Source organism: Musa acuminata, chromosome BXJ2-6 (assembly GCF_036884655.1).
Source record: "Musa acuminata AAA Group cultivar baxijiao chromosome BXJ2-6, Cavendish_Baxijiao_AAA, whole genome shotgun sequence".
In the NCBI taxonomy this organism is placed as follows: Eukaryota; Viridiplantae; Streptophyta; class Magnoliopsida; order Zingiberales; family Musaceae; genus Musa; species Musa acuminata.
In genome coordinates this window covers 39,903,193-39,920,565 of record NC_088343.1, presented here as the reverse complement: position 1 = coordinate 39,920,565, position 17,373 = coordinate 39,903,193, and the positions used below count along the sequence as shown (strand labels likewise).

The 17,373-nt window shown below is 36.3% G+C and overlaps 1 protein-coding gene across 5 annotated transcripts; it reads right to left on the bottom strand.

Annotated features, from left to right (window-relative positions):
* Nucleotides 1-853: 853 nt before the first annotated feature.
* Nucleotides 854-16,779, bottom strand: LOC135581142 (protein STICHEL-like). 5 transcript variants are annotated; one of them, XM_009408181.3, is made up of 10 exons: nucleotides 16,529-16,778; nucleotides 16,312-16,429; nucleotides 14,792-14,894; nucleotides 10,263-12,385; nucleotides 9,433-9,652; nucleotides 5,543-5,777; nucleotides 5,232-5,422; nucleotides 2,215-2,959; nucleotides 1,443-1,512; nucleotides 854-1,356 (listed from the first exon to the last, which is right to left on the bottom strand). In XM_009408181.3, exons 4-10 carry the CDS (start codon nucleotides 12,288-12,290, stop codon nucleotides 1,246-1,248), a joined length of 3,600 nt encoding a protein of 1,199 aa, XP_009406456.2. In that variant the 5' UTR covers nucleotides 12,291-12,385; nucleotides 14,792-14,894; nucleotides 16,312-16,429; nucleotides 16,529-16,778; the 3' UTR covers nucleotides 854-1,245. The 5 variants fall into 5 exon arrangements, with proteins under 5 accessions (XP_009406456.2, XP_064970327.1, XP_009406453.2 ...); XM_065114255.1 differs by having other exon boundaries at nucleotides 5,232-5,777; nucleotides 16,529-16,779; XM_009408178.3 differs by having other exon boundaries at nucleotides 5,232-5,777; nucleotides 10,263-12,380; nucleotides 16,529-16,779.
* Between the last annotated feature and the right edge of the window lie 594 nt (nucleotides 16,780-17,373).

Below are 17,373 nucleotides of genomic sequence, written 5' to 3'. Positions count from 1 at the left end.
ATATACATATACATATATATACATATACACACATATATATATATACACATATATATATACATATATATATATATACAAGATCACCACAAACTTACCTCAGCCAATTGAATAAAGATACTCATGATCAACAAGTGAACAATGATATGCATATCATCCACAAAAAAATCAACTGCTAAAACTAATCTTTAGATAAATCTGATAGAGAAGCATAATTCCAGGGCCTTCATCATGCACTAGAAGAACAAAATCTGGGGAAATACTTGATGGCCTAACAAGAGCAGGTTGGTATCACTTGAATTAGTTTACCATAAGGTATATTGTATATGTATTAATTGAAAGAACTACACTGTAAAGTGAAAATGATCATAACATTGATGTAGAATATGATACCATTCAAGTAATGGTGCTCTGATACTTTTGTCAAAGTATGAACTGGAATACTTTTCCAATACTTTCAGTTAAATATATGAAAATTAACTAAAAAAACTACAAATAAAATGTACATGATCATAATGTCGATGTAGATCACTAGATCAGCAACAAAAATGTTATGCAAAACAAATATGCTCAAGTAATCCTATGTCATGGCACTGTTGTGTGCCAATAATTTTCTGACAAAGTATGAATTGTCATACTCGCCAACACAAAAATTGGTCTAACCAGATGGTGGCACCTTCGGCACACATCATGCTGTGCCATCTTTCCATGAAACGTTTCATCTTTTACAATATGAACCAATGGGAATAACAATGCTTGACACTATTAGACAAGCTCTTATTTGTTGCTGCTAGCATGATAAAGATACTTGATTCTCATCTCAGTGATTATGTGGTAATTTTGATGTCTGACAAGATACAAGGAAAAAAGAGTATAATAGAAATTCATTGGTTTAGGACTATGAAATCTTCTATCAGCTCAGAAAATAAATTGTTCTTCAAGAAAAAAGCAGATTAACCAGGAGCACTGAGGTGAATCATTGAAGCAGTTGCCCGATTCATTGCAAGCCGATAATATTTCTCATAACAAATGCTTCAACTTAGGACTGATTAGGACAAAATGGCTCATCTAAGTTACCTTTATACTCGTAGAATGAAAAGGCTTGCTGGCAAGATAAGATCCAAGTAGCTGACCCCAGATAGTTGGGACATCACAGTTCTTGTTATATTTGAATAATAGAAAGGCAATTGGACACAAATGGTATGAGAATGTACTCACTGAGGCGTAAAATCTGCAAATTTCTCCCATTCATTTGCTCAACCTGTCTTCTGCTGACTTCAGCTTCACACACTGCCCAAACAATGAGAGTCGACTAGCCCGACTAACCCTTGGTGACCTTAGAAGGATTCCCTGCTTTACCTGATTGTCACAGAATTATAAGGCTAAGTTTTTAAAACTCTAAAAAGCTCATAGATGAGAAAAAGAAAACAAGAACCAATTGCAACCTTTCTTCCACGGCTTTTGGGGTTTTTCCAACAGAGAATCCCATTGCAACCAGGTCCTGATTCATATCCCCTGGAATGCAGTATAGCAATTTAGATTGATGTGAAAGAAATGGACTACATCAAGCTAGACTGAATCACTTTGTCATTTCTGTATATTAATGTTATTACATGACACCAAAAGAAATGATAATGCTTAACATTTTCCAGAACAAAATATCTTCTTACTCATTAAGAAACAAGCTCTAAATTAGCCCAGAAATGTTATTTTAGACCACGGTTCAGATCAAGAGAGGAAAAGAAAATTCATCAAGATCAACCGGTCACCTACAACTGCAAAGGTTTTACAACAACTTGTTCTTTTCTATCCATATTAGGATGCCATGATAAGTAATTCACATACAAATTTTACCCATTAGTCATACTTTAATTAAGAATCAAGTATCCCTTTCTTGTACTAAGATAACACAGTAACAAAAACAACAGATAAATGAAAGATCAACAGATGGATGGCTCTGATATGCACATGATGCCCACCCTCTATAGAGATTAAAAGAGTGAACTCTGCAAAAGTCACAAATTCATCAACTGCATAAGGAACTTAAAAATAGAAAAAAGCCTCCAAAACTATTGTCAGATATGTGGAAAACAATTTCATCTAAAACTCTTGTGTAAATAATTCACCAAATTTTCTGTCCTAACATCTTAGGTAATAATATGCAGAACTGGATATCTACACTTTCTTAAATATATTTACTGAAAGCAAAAAACTTACATCTTCTGCTTCTCAGAGTTGCCTGTCTTGTAACAGTGCAATAAACTTGGAGAAATGGCATAGTGATCGGCTCTTTCATATTGTTCCTTGTGATGGTCCTCAGTGGCACTGGTTCTTAAAGCTTTGATCCCTTGAACCAATTCATCATCCCAATTCTTTAATGATTTCGGCGTTGTTGTCAAAGATTGTTTACTACTCAGATGGTTTACTCCATTCTGTGGAAGAATTTGGTTCTTATCAGGCTTTGGCTGACTTACATATCCAGGCTCTGCAGTTTGAAGCCATGCAGTCTCCAACCTCTGCTCATCAGTAGCTGCTTTTAGAGGCCTTTGGGCTAAAATCCCCTGACCTTTATCATTACTGTTACATGAACCATCTAATACTGGTACACTTGTCTGTACATAGTCCATTTCTCCAAGTGCAGATATGTCAGTTTTCTCATGGGCTCTTTCTGGATTTCCTTCACAGGAATCCAGAATTTTGCTTCCTTTGATCTTTCCTACATTGGGATGGCTAATAAGGTTATCAGATCTTGCCTCTCTTTGCTTATCTTTTTCCATTTGGTTGCTTGCTAGAGATGGCTCTGATTGTAATACATCAGAATGAACTTTGGGTAGAAGTGCCATTCTAACTTCTACATTGTATCCCAAGACTATCTCCATTGAGTTTGTGATGCTGCTCAGAAATCTCTCAGCTCTGGATTTTGTAACACTATCCTCAAATCCAATGAAAGCAATCAATATGCCTGCCAAAAGGTAGTAAAGGTCCTTCTCATAACCAAAGAGATTTCATTATGACAAGGAACATTAATTCAGCAATCTAGTTTCCAAGAAAAAAAGCTAGCTTGGAAAGATTTTGTGAAATAAAAATGAGGACATAAGGTAGAACCATTTTTTTTATTAGTTTTCATTGCAATATGCAGGGACGAAGTCAGGATTCTTCAATTGAGGGCACTATAATCATAGGTAGTTCATATTTTGAACCTGATATGGAGATACATGTAATGGAGTTTAAAACTAAATAAACTTTAGGGGCTGTGTTATTGAACATGGATAAGGGGGTGTGGTATGTTACAGAACGTGGATACTTGATTTCACGTTTGCTCATCAAATTTTAAATTTCTAGTTGCAAATCAAAATCTTCATATAAATGAAATAGAGCGCATAATTTAACTTAAATAAAGATAATGGAGTGAATATAATACTAGGGAAAACATACGTCTAAGACACCACTACCAAAATGATCAACAGAGTTTGTAGGAACCCAGTGTCAACTCAAATTGGTGCGGCACACCTGATTCATAAAGGTTGAGGAAAATAAATGTGAAATATACAAGGCTGGAGTAGAGAAAATGTCATCATGTGACAAAGCAACAACTATGCTGGTATGCACCATCCTCTTAATAGTTACCAAAGGAGGACCTTTGAATGATACAGCACACCATGGTTTACCGCTGAGAAAATTGGTCAAAAAGAATGGCTAACATGTGGTTTCAAATTCCATCCGAGACCCATACCGGTCACTAACTGGACCTATGGGGGTCCCTGTATATGAGGTGTACCAGCAGCTTGCCTGAAGAGAAAGCTGTTGAGAGAACAGAGAAGGGATCATCACAATTGGGGCAAGGAGAGAGAGAGAGAGAGAGAGAGAGAGAGAGAGAGAGAGAGAGAGATTAGCAGTTGTTTTCAGCTGTTCAAATTCCAAAAATTAAAAAACTTTGATTTCAAACTGGACCTGGTGATTTACATGCCAGAACCAGGTTTAACTGGTAAATACTGATCGGTATATACCAGTCCAACTGGTTTCTTCAACTTCGGTATTACCTAGGCATAATTGGAATACCATGTGCCAATACAGAGTCGGACCAGCAAATGTTACATTCTCTGAAAGATTTTAGGAGCATACATTCCCAGAGATGGTAGAGTACAGATGGAAATTTGACTCCCTAAGATACTTTCTGCTGAAGATTTAGGAGCACATAATTCCCTAGAGTGAACTGCATGCAACAATTAAGCTTGGTATAACAAGTCTTTACATATCTCAAAGTATACAACACTGTTCAAAATAAACATACAATATAACATGTGCTCATCAGTTGTCGATATCCAAAGTTGGATGATGAATGTGCCACTTACATCCAGACTGACATTTTCTGGCACATATCTCACAATATAATAATGCATAATCACATAAACAATCTGTCTATGAAGATATAGAGGACAGAATCATGCATCTTGAAAATTTTATTATGAGGCAATAAATTTATATCAAAGCAGCTACATTTCTCGAGATCTAATAAAGCGAGAACCCAATATATGAGGTTCCTTGATATAAATTGGGTTCTCGAGATCACATAAACAGTCTTATTTAGAAGTTGTTTCCGAGACTTGAACATTGGTCTCCTAGGTCCTCAAGGAACAATTTTACCATTGTATCAAGGCTCGCTCTCTTGTCCAAAGCTGATCAGGGAAATATTATCCTTTTTATATTTATGTAGCTCTATTTCACTAATAAAGTTACATATTGACAATTCATAATGAAATGTTGACAAACTCATTAACTTCCTATTTGGACTATACCTTTTGCTAGAGGTAGTTTCCTATCAGTTTATTATGAATGTTATGCAATAGACCTTTGCCTAGTTTACCAAATCTCCCAAGAAGGGCATATGTGATGCATGCAGAACTTTCAAGTGCATTGTGGATACTCGGGAACATTGCCACCTAAATCAAGTTGACCTGTTTGCTAAAAGTAATCCCTTTAAATAAATGACCATCAATCTTAAAAATAACAAAATGCCTGAATATTTCATAAAACATTTTAACTTGAAATTTGATCATATATTCCAGAAATAACAATTGAAGCAGAAAGAGATGCCTTACACACTGATACGTAACAAGCAGCCTACAATTCATATATGATAGACTGTTACCAAGTACCAAGGTTTGATATGAAAGTCAAGAACAGATAATGAAACAAAAGAGGTAAAATAGTCATCAGATAAAATCATTGCCTACCTCCATTTTCAGAAATTGATAGAAGTCTTCCGTTGGCAGAAAGCAACTGTCTCAGTGTGTTTGAGTGGCATCTATGGATGCAAAGATTCCATATCTCATTCAGCATTTCTGGTGTCATAGACCTGAGTTCTCCCTTGCCAGTAGCATCACTTGTATGAGAAAAATTATCTAATATTCTGTCAAGGGATCTCCTGTTTGCAGGCAACACTTTACAATTAGCCATATATGCCGAGTCGATGTAAGGATTAGAGTATATGTTGTTAGTGTAGGATATGAAACAAAAATTATATTCTTGAAACTCAGTAACTTGCCTGTTCTTGTGCATCATGGAGAGACTGTCCATGTCAGACACACCATTACTTTTTCTTCTAGCACTCTGCCTGCTGCTGCTGCTTGATCTATTAGGTTCTGTATTATTACCAGAACCAAGCTGTAGCAGAGCAGCAGTAAACCATGTTGATCGTTCACTTGACTGTCTTAGCTGCTTTTCAGCATCAGAAAGAATCTTTAATGCCAGTTGTAGTCTTTCTAACTCAGCTTCAGTTACTAGGAACAGTTTGGAGGTAAATGAAACAAAGTCAGAACTCAAAGAAGAACGGCCAACTTCATGCAGAGTGACAAATAAATAATAAAAAAGAAATTCAAATGGAATAAACCTCTGTAATAGAAATTACATTACATGGATTGGTTAGATGTAAATGAATAAATTGTGATTTTGTATTCCTTTGTGACTTGGGAGAACATGTTTCAAGTCATGGAAAAAGTTTGTGTAGTTAGAGAAAGGCTGCATATATTGACCCTCCTTAGACCTCTCATTGGTGGGAGCCTCGTGGATTGGGTATGATCTTTGTGATTCTGTGTTAACATAGCGGTTCCATATTAATGAGTGGCCATTATCACGAACAGAATGAAGAAGACCAATAATCTTTCTCATCAACAAAATTTACAGTAAGAAAGCAATTAATTAACATGCTTTAGAGGAAATAGGAGAACTCTATGACCTGTATCAGCACGAAAACAGTAAACAGATATTGAATAATGTGTAACAAAAATCAGAAGTTGGCCCTTCATTTGACCAGACTGTGATATATTCCCCTATTGTCACAAAGCTTTCTTCATGCCCTTGTAACAGGGTTTCTTTGAGTATCACCTCCCACCTTTAAACTTTTGATAGGAACCTTTACTGTTGCTTAAAGATGTATAGCCATATTAAATGTGTAGACCATGATAGCATCAGTATAATAAAAAAAGTTAGTGATATTTATGAAAATCTGAGAAATGTATGTAATATATTGTTGGTACAGGTGTACTGTGTATATGTCACAGGAGGTGGAGTTAAGAGCTTTGAATGGCATGGACATTAAAGTCAATTTGACATGGGGAATTTGAACCAAATCTCTCAAGAATTAACTACAAATAAATAAGCTTTTCCGAGTCTAGAATAGGAACAGATTCAATCCAACATCAATGGAGCAATTTAGTTCAGTCAGCAATTCTTTCTGGTCTGAAAAACCATACTGATTTTTGTTTTACCAAATTTAAAGTTTATAAACATTTGAAATTATCATCAAACCACAAACGTAACATTAACAGTGAGTCATCCATAAAATAAGTTGTCACAATTAATGAACTACTAAACACTACAGAAAATGAGAATCCAATCAATTATGTCCTAACATACCTGGCTATAGACATAAGATATCTAAACTCCTGCATGAAGCTCAGAAGAAATAAATATTTGTAACTATTTTTCTAGACCAAATTTTAAATTAGAACTCTACAATTGGACAAAACTTTAATGTAAGTTGTTGCCTATAACATGTAAAGATGGGCACATATTTTTATCTATCAATAGCTGTATATTAAATTATCTGAAAAATAAAATTGATTCCTTAGGACACTAAGCCTACTATATTACCTAAATAATAATCTTACACTTGCATGATACATTCTCGTAAGTGATGAACAGGAAAATTTTCTTTGGCTTGGCGTTTTCATGATAATGATCTTCAACTTTTCCCACTAAACTATGTATAAAAACACAAAAACCCAGTCAGCTCACCAATACTAGAACCAAATCAATACAATGTCTTGTAGAATCCTGCTCCACACCTTTTTACTCTGCCAAAAGCTGATCTTTTTATGAATTTCTTACACCCGACTGAGGTACTTATCCTTCCTAGAAAAATCTCTTCCTTTATTCTTCCCTACTCATGTATTAGCCCATCTCATAACATTTTAGTGGTTCCCCCTTCAAACATAAAATACGGAAGTAAACTTTGTGATATAATATGGCAGTTGAGAACTGCATCATAGAACCCTTAAGCAGGCTCTGACTTGCAATGGCAAGTCATATATAACCTTCATGTATAACAGTTAATTTCCTCATTAATTTCCTCAAGCTATACTTAACTGATTGAGAGAAGCTAAAATATTGGCCAGTTTTACATCAATAAACTTTAACATAATATAACTGACCATGCTTTTAATGGGCCTGGTATCTTATACTGTAGAAACCCTCCTGAACCAATATGCTACTTTTGACTCAAGCATTGGCAAAAATATTTAGCATGCAACCAGTGATTTCAATAGGTGCTCGGGCGCTCGCCTAGGTGCTTAAGCGAGGCAAGGCCCGAGTGCCTCACTTCATTTCCAAGCGACACGCTTCAAAGAGGTGTCGTGTGGGCACTCGCCCAAGCCCAGGCGCCCGGCGCTTCGAGTGAGTGCCCGGGTTAAACCAGGTGACCGAACTAGCGTTTTAGGTCTGGTTCGGTCTTTGGTTCAGTCTTCCTCTTGCGACTTCCCAACCCTAACCCTGCTCGCTGCTCCTACTCCCGCTGCCGCTGCTCGCTGAAACCGCTGCCATTGTCGCCGCTCCTGCTCCCGCTGCTCACTACTACCGTTGCCACTGTCGCCGCTCCCGCTACCGCTGCTCGCTTCTACCACATTTGCTCGCCGCTCCCACTCCCACTGCTCGTTGCTACTGCTGCCGCTGCCACTATCGTCGCTCGCCGCTCCCGCTGCCACTACCGCTGCTCGCTGCTACCGTTGCCGCTGCCATTGTCGTCGCTCGCGGCTCCTGCTCCCGCTACCGCTGCTCGCTGCCACTATCATCGCTCACTGCTCCCTCTCCCCACTACCGCTGTCATTGCTCTCAATCAGCAGCCTCGATCTTCCTCTTACTCATACTCTTCTCACTTCGATAGTATACTATTAACAATATATTAACAGTATACTACTAACTGTATACCAGTAACAATATTTTTATTTATTAGATTAATAATATATATATTTTATTTTAATACTATTAATTTTTATTTATTGGAAATTATTGTTATCATTTTGAATTTTGAGACTTTTTGTTAATGTGATATTGTAATTTTACAATATTTTCTTAATTTAATATCATATTTTTATTTAAATAATTATATTTATTAATTATATTATATATTTTTTTATATTTTAGCGCCTCGCTTTGCTTGAGCAAGCGCCTATCGCCTCGGGCATTTTTTAACCTTAGTGTCTTTTGACGTCTAGCGCTTTTTAAATCATTGTATACAACAGAGTCATCAGTTATGAATACACGTAAAATCATGGCAACTGAACATACTGGAAGAATCTTCAAGCAAGCATTCTCTATAATAATCAAGGGACTGGAAGAACCTATAAGCAAGCATCATTTTCTACATTATCAAGATCACTGCCAGCTGCCAAATGTTTGTCAATCGAGTTGGCAGTAAGGAACACATCTACTCAGAGAAGAGAAGATATATACTAGTGCCTCAATCACCAGAAGGCAGGAAGGACTAGGTTGGATCTCAATCATCAACACACGAACAATTGATACGTTGGCAAAAGATGTTGAAACGGAAGCAGAACTAAATCAGCCACACAGTTTTTCCTGTTTTATTGAATATCTTGTTCAAGTAAAAATTTCTATCCTTTCTAATTTTTATGCTTCCAGTGTTCTAGTTCACTTACCCCTCCGAGATTCTAAGCAAATCAAGGCATGATATCTGACAAATATAGCATTTCTAATAAGAATCACATGATAATAGCAAATAGTTATTGTTCTCAATTCGGTTAGCCCTCCTGAAGCATTGCATTTAGAACAATAAAAAGTAGAGAAACAAGAGATATGATTGAACATCATCCAGTGAATGGCAAGAACAAAAGAACATGATCTGTCTGATGCACTCACAATTTCGCCCACCAAGAGTTGTACCACCAGAATGTAGGTCTGCCAATCGGTAAGTTCCAGCAATTATGTCCATTATGAGACCAGCTAATTGGGACATCAAGGCTATTGGATCAACACCAGAATTTATCAGCTCTCTAGACCTTTTAACCGTTTCAGCAGTATCTGATGACATGGCTATCTCCAGAAGATCAAGTAATTTCTCATCTGGCACAACTCCTACCTGTAAGTTATCATAATAAGATAACTTGCTTATTGGAGAAAAGAAACATAACCTATTAAATCTAATAGAAGAAAAAGCATAAGCATGCTGACATTGCTTTAATTCAAACATAAGAAAATTATACACAAAGAAAAAGTTCTATCAATAGGTTTAGAACAATTTAAATTTTAACAGAAGTGATGTGCTGAACACTATTTGACAACTCAAAGCATCCATTGAGAAAGATGACATCAAGTGAGAAATGAAAAAAAAAGTTGTAAATAAGACAAAAGATATGCAAGAAATAAGAAGTTCAAACATTTGCTGATTGAACTTGTCCTTTAGAAGGCAAAAAAAAATCTCTCAACTTAGAAAATCAAAGAGCCTTAAAAATACTTATCATCAATGTCTAAAGATTTCCATTTTCAAGCCCAAAATAACAGATGCATATTTTGATGTCAAAAATGATTTCCAAATTCCAATATATGTAGACAGTTATTAATTAAATATAAAGTCAAGAACAATATATGAAGCCCCTAAGTCAAACAGATATCAATATTTAAATGCTTAATTTTAATGAAATTGAACATAAAAGACTGTAGATACAGAGACAATGTGGAAGCAAACTCACCAAGTCATTTACAAGCAAAGTAGTTATTCTTTTGCCCAGCAAACTTAATTGATCCAACATTATTTCTGCATCCCTAAGTGAACCATCCGAATTTAGAGCAATTAAATCTAGAGCATCCAGTTCAATATCAAGATTTTCTTTTACAGAGAGAGTCCTCAACCGGCAGACTATATCAACATCCTTGACCTTCAAAAAGATGTATTTTTGACATCGTGATACAATGGCACGAGGCAAGCTACCTGTTCCAGTAGTTATAAATATGAATACAACACGAGGCAATGGTTCTTCAAGAAATTTCATGAATGTGGACCAATTTTGTGAAGATAACATGTGGCATTCATCAATGACAAAGACTTTATACTGTGAAATTGTTTTAGCCATTGATAGACTTTTCAGCAAATATCTAACTTGATCTATGCACATCTTATTTGTTGCATTGGCTTCTATAAAGTTTGTTCCATGTCTACTAGAAAAAGCAGTGCATTCTCTACAAAACCAACATGGCTTGTTCTCTTCACTAAGACAATTTAAAGCTGCAGCAAATATTCTTGCAGATGAAGTTTTTCCTGTCCCACGAGGACCATGAAATAGGTAAGCAGGAGCTATTTTTCCTCTTGAAATGGCATTACCAAGAGATTGAACAACAATATTCTGTCCAACGATTTCATGAAAAGACCGTGGCTGGTACTTTTGGCTCAAGGTTCTTTGATCTGCTATCTCCAAGGAAGTTCTTCCAGGTAGGTCCATTTCCAGTCCCTCTTGACTTTTGCAGCTAGACCATCTCCTCCCATTCAAACGGCTCATCGCTTCCAAATCAAGCTCCCCAAATTTACTTGACAGTTCATCACTTGAAGTATCTAATGATGAATGGCCTTCGTCACAGCTATTGGTCAGCAAAGGTAAACCTTGAGAAGATTTTGACAGGTAATTTTGCTTGTGACAACCTGATAAATTCTTCTTATTAGACAAAGTCTGACTCCCACAGAGAATGCTACTGCCTTTTCTTTTTAGCGTATCTGATAGTGAAGGAGAAATAAAACCTCCACCACCCCTAGCTCTAGTTATCTTTGACCAATAGCTAGGAATACCACATTTTTTAGCCTTTGGTAACTCTAGTTGATCCAGGCCGTCCCCATCAAACGAAGTAGCAGTTCCATCCCAAGAACCAATAGTGCTGGGGTCCTGACCACCATATTTGTAGTAAGAGCAACTTGAAGCAGGAGTACAAGATTGAGATGATCCCACTCTTTTACTAGTTCTAGGAATTCTTGAAGAAGACAACTGACATCCATGTCCACATCCATGTAAAATTGGTGATGCAGAGCGAGAAATAAATCCAATTTTTTGGCTTAGATCCTGTGCCAAATGCTGCAAATTCTCAGAATTATAGTCCCCACTGTCATCAGATCCCTCAATTGAGTCAAGAATTCCTAAAGAGCTTGATGTTGTATCCAGCAGCTTTAAGGCAGCTGAATGCTTAATCAATCCCCCTTTCGAAATTGATTTTCTTCTAAATTTTCTGATAGTTCTTCTAACAGGAATTCTTGAATCGATAGCTGCAACATTATACATGTTTACAGGAACTTCAAGGCAAGTATCACTCTTAGAATCCACAATGAGAGAACTGCTTAAACTGAAGTTTTCTGGACTTTCTTCTGCAAGAAGAGAATTGCTTACGCTGAAGTTTTCTGGACTTTCCTTAGCTGATTCTTCTCTGTCTTCCTCATCTAGTTTCTGTGCTCTTTCAATGGGCTTAGAAGAACTCAAACTACAGAGATGTAACTTTTGCCTTCCATTTTTACCTCTGGATAGTAAATTAAGTAATGAGCCATGATTAATTTCTCCTGTAAATTTTTCTATCATTCCATGTCCATTTTTTGGCTTAGAGTTTGCAAAAAATGATTTAGAACTCAAAGACGACCTCCAGGATGAACAAGTTTCTGGATCACGTAAGAATGGTGCCTTTCGGAGGGCAACAAGCTCCCTCTTCAAGTGAAGTTCATTTGGAGCAACAGAAGTCTTCAACATTCTCTTGCAATTAAAACCTCAACTGAAGTACACAGATCGACAAGGCCAGAATCCAGGAAAATTTGACATACATTGCATACTAGCACATACCTAAACTACAGGAAACATCACTGTCAAACTATAAGTTAAAAAAAGCTAAGCTGCAACAAAATATTGTACCAGAGACACAAGGTTGTATAACAAACAATTGAAAGGGATAGATACAATTAATAATTTTCATTCAAAACAAGATGATTGATAAAAAGCAATTAAAACTCTAAAAGGAGTACGAACTCATGAAACTTGTGAATTATTGTCTAAGACCTCTCTAAAGAAAATTGGCTCCTGTGGTTTTGGTCATGGACCACTTAAGCCTTTATGGTTTACTCATGTATAAAATAACTTCTACATTTTTAAAAACATAGCATATAAGCCCCTCCTATCAAGTCTGAGTTAACAGACGTTAGAGTTTGCTTACGTGATATGATGACTTATAATAAACTATTAATATAATAACACATGTAATTTAAGTTTTAAAAAGGAGTCCATTTTAGCTCCTGTGTTTTTTGTCATAAAACACGTAAGCCCTTATGATTTTGTTTGTGTCTAAAATAATCCCTATATTTTTAAAAACATAGCATATAAACCCCTCCCGTCAAGCCTGAGTTGATAGATGTTAAAGTCTGCTTACATGACATGTTGACTCATAATAAAATACTAATATAATAACATGTGTAATTTAAGTTTAAAAAAAAGTTCTATCTTGTCGAGGAAGAGGAAGTGGCAGAGGCCGTAGCAGTGGACGAAGGCGGAGAGGCAGAGGTAGGAGAGGTCGAAGGCGGAGGTGAGGGAGAGTTGGACCACACGTCGTAGGCACGACGGGTGCGGGCGTAGGAGAGGACGAAGTGAGAGGCGATGGGGATGAAGATGCCCAAGAAGAGGAAGAGGGACCAGGAAACCATTGCATGCCTAGCGTCGGATCAGTCATCGCATATCCACTTGAGGCAAGAGCAGAAGCTCCTAAGCTTATCATCAGCGTAAGAGAGGCTACATGCGTACGACACCCTGCTAGGCAGTAGCAACTTGATGCTACTACTGGTGGTCGCTTCCACAATGATGCCTCCTCATACCACTGATGGTAGTCTCAATTTTTTTAATTTAAATTACACATGTTATTATATTAATAGTTATTATGAGTCAGTATGCCACGTAAGCAGACTCTAACATTTGTTAACTCAAATTTGATAGGAAGGACTTATATACTATATTTTTAAAAATATAGAGGTTATTTTAGACATGAGCAAAACCAATAAGGGCTTAAGTGGTTTATGATCAAAACCACAAAGGCTAAAATGGATATTTTTTTAAACTTAAATTATACATGTCGTTATATTAATAGTTTATTATAAGTCAGCATACCACATAACTTTAACGTCTGTTAACTCGGACTTGACGGAAGGGGATTATATGCTACGTTTTTTAAAATGTACGAGTTATTATAGATATAAGTAAACCATAAAAACTTAAGTTGTCTATGATTAAAACCACATAAGCTAAAACAAAAATTTTTAAATAAGAATCAAGGAATACTAGAACTAGCAATTAACAAAGATTTTTTCAAATGCATGAAAGTGAATATTTGAAGGGGTAAATTAAATATATGTCCCAAATAAATGGTTAATTTTGCTGCATTATTTTTTCTACCTACACTTTGAGCCTCTACTCCAGAAAACTTATAGCTATATACTTCAAACTTCAAAGGACTAGCATCAACTTGCAAAACCTAAGTACCAACTGTAGGCTTTCATGCTTACATGACAAGAAAGATACTTGACAAGCATGCAAAACCACTATCAAGTCAGTACATGATCATTGAGGACCTTGAGGATATGCAATCAACTCTGATCTTGTAAAAGCTTAATCAAGAACAAACTGGTACCAATTAACAGTAGTCTAAGTAAAAAGGAAACAAATTAATGTATGAACAATAAAATGAGAGTTTACATTGTTAATATTACAGATTTTTGACATTTAGTTTGAGCATACAAAATATTGCATCTTATCAAACTTCAAATTGCTATGTAAAGATTCTAAAAGTGCATTATTTAGACAATACCTATTTAGGCTCTCAAAACATGATTTGATTCCTTTGCATCCCCTAGAGTATCTTCTAATTATTCTGTTAAATTTATATCTTACTGATCTGCAGGTGGTAATATGATGCCAGAACAATCCCAATGGATTCTAACTAGAAAACTTCACAAAAGACATACAGTGACTTCAAAGGATAAATTAGATTGACTAGGGGCTTCATGAACAATAAATTTAAATGTTTTTAATAACAAAATCATTTACACCAAAAGAATATGAGCATGGCAAATGCCCAGTCATGCATCTGCAAGAGTCAATTTGGCCTGCTAAACAAAACTGTAGCAAGCAAAAAATTGATCAAGGTGCAGGGGAGAAAAGCTCTATAGTCTATACTACTCTTTGGTGTTTGCAACCCAAACTAATGTACTTACTTTGTGACGCTTTAAATTGTAGTCCCCCTCCTCTTTTCTTTCGGAAAAACAAGGACATCCAAGCCACGTTACAAATGTTTCCTTCCCCACATTTGCAGATTCACTACGTGGAAGACATCACCTTTGTTCAGTTAGATCCACTCATGTTGCTCTCAGTTATGCATCAAGCAAACAAGGTGGAAGAAGAAAGGAAAGAGTCCATGGAAATAAACTATCTAGTCAGGATGAAGATGCAGAACATGAAAAAGAGCATCTAGTTACAAATTCCGTAAATAAGTGACCCAGCATAGCAAATAGCAACAAATAAAGTCCATTTTCTACACCAAGGTCAACACCCAACATCATATTAAAATGCTGATAGGGTCTTCATAATGCACGAAAATATGATTGACATGAGGTCCAATCATGAAATTTCTGAGGATGAGATATGTAATGACAATATTCCTACCACAGATGCTTATGGAAAGTAAATATAAGGAGTTTAACCAATAACAAACTGCCATTTTAGGATGAAGGTCCGTCTATAAGTGAAACTGGCCAAAAGAAACAAGCAACGTATGATGCTCATAGATTCAAGTTTCAAAATTCTGGCAATGAAATTTTCATCTGCCCACAAATTGACTTATCTCAGCCGGAAATACTGAAGAACATAGCAACATGTGGGGGTTCAATGATCAAAGTGGTGTACATAAGCAAAGTTGAGATGAATCAGAAAGATTTGTATGGCACCATATGAACCATAAAATCCACCCCCTAAGACTTAATTGATGGGACAAGAAATGCAATGTCTTTTGTAATACGGGTTCCTAATTCAATTTTAGTCAGGCTAAATTTGGCAGATAAGACTCACAAATATGACAATAGTTTTGTAGTATAAAGTATAAACCAGGTGTAGGTGAAAGAGCACCATGATGAGCATGAAATTGAAGGCTCCTTCATGATAATTCCATACGCATGTTTTGCACTTTCAAATTTGATATTAAAATGAAAGTAGCATTAAGGATAACTGTGAAGTATCTAAGGAGCTCACTAAACTAATCAGATGTTACTAGTAACATAGATAGAATTAATTACATCTAGGGCAAGTATTTACAAATTGCTTAAATTTGAGGGCAATGAAGGGAACAACTCACTACGAAAAGAACCTCATGAAATCGAAAACCATGCAGAAAATAGATAACTGAAGAACAAGTTAAAATGAATGCAAACTCAACCAATGATTACTCGTCTTTCTTTTTAGGCATAAACTATAGAAGCCATGCATAGATGAGTAGAGACCAAGTGAACCCAAGAATCAAGACAGGTGAGATTTCGAAGTCTATGAAGCTCATGTTAAGTAAAACGAGGCTGATCGTCAGCCACACGAGGATGTCGAAGACAGCATGTAGCAGGCATAATTTAGACAAAAATTGAAAGGAAAGCGGAACAGAGAACTAAGATCAAGGTCCCCAAGTCTAAGCATGAACTCATCAAGAAATATTACAAAAATCCACCCAAAAAAAAAACGAAGTGACGCCCACCTCACTGAGCATCAGAACATACGAAAATCAATTTTCGGCACAACCGCGATACATTTCCTTGATTGCATGCCCGAAAAAGGTGATCTTTCCGTGATTTGGCGTCAGGTAGGTGAGTGATCTACACAAAATGGCGCATCGAAAGCGGCATTACTCGTAAGCAAAGAAAGAAACACCCACCGACAACCAAACAACGATAAAAATGGACGATAAGAATCACCTGGAATTACCGAGTCAATGAACAGGACGCAACCGGCAAACAAGATATAAGCGAACAAACTAAAAAGGGTGTGAGCTGGGCCGGATCAAGCCAAATTTCCACAGTGAGGTGGAGGAGCGAGCTTTGAATGGTCCACGGACAAGCGGAGACCCTTCGATCCCGGATTAATTTACACTTTACAGTGGGAATCCATCCTTACTACAGAGAAAGGACGTATTTTTAGGGTTCCTGCCAGGAAGGGCCCCTCAAGTGTCACTCTCGTCACACACCTCCAAAATTCAAACTCCTTCCCCAAACCCCAAAAATCTCTCTCTCTCTCTCTCTCTCTCTCAAATTATTTTAAACATGAACTTTTTATTTATCAATTAAACATTTTTTATGTTCATATTCTGTCAGAAATATTCATTCCTTTTTCCAAAGATAAATTTTCAAGGAAAAAAATGGAACTAAACATGTAAGATTTAGTTTATAAGCAAGATTCAAAATCAACCACAATTATCTTGAAAAAAATAGAAAAAACATAATAATCTTGGACATGGAAAGAAATTAAATGTTCTTTAATCCTTGATAGAAGCCTATGAACATTGAACAGGAGATTCCACAATTATTATTATTATTTTTAGATTCACAAAAGCAAAGATGAAGACTGAAGAGAACTACTTGAATTAATTCAGAACATCTCATTTGCTTGGATTATTTATTTATTTGATGGCCTCCTTAAACAGAGGAACTCATGACACCTACTGCTCTCTTGGATCCTAATGATCATAGTTTTTGTCGGTAAATTAAGAAATTTGACATCGAATAATATTATTAAATAAAAGAGAGCCTAATGATCATAGTTT

Bases quoted from the DNA above. Each gene is read 5' to 3' on its own strand.
- LOC135581142 (XM_065114255.1), bottom strand. From the start codon at position 12,290: ATGTTGAAGACTTCTGTTGCTCCAAATGAACTTCACTTGAAGAGGGAG. The intron at 9,653-10,262 runs GTGAGTTTGCTT...GATAACTTACAG, and splicing joins CTTTGCTTGTAAATGACTTG to GTAGGAGTTGTGCCAGATGA. The intron at 5,778-9,432 runs GTGAGTGCATCA...AACTGTTCCTAG, and splicing joins AACTCTTGGTGGGCGAAATT to TAACTGAAGCTGAGTTAGAA.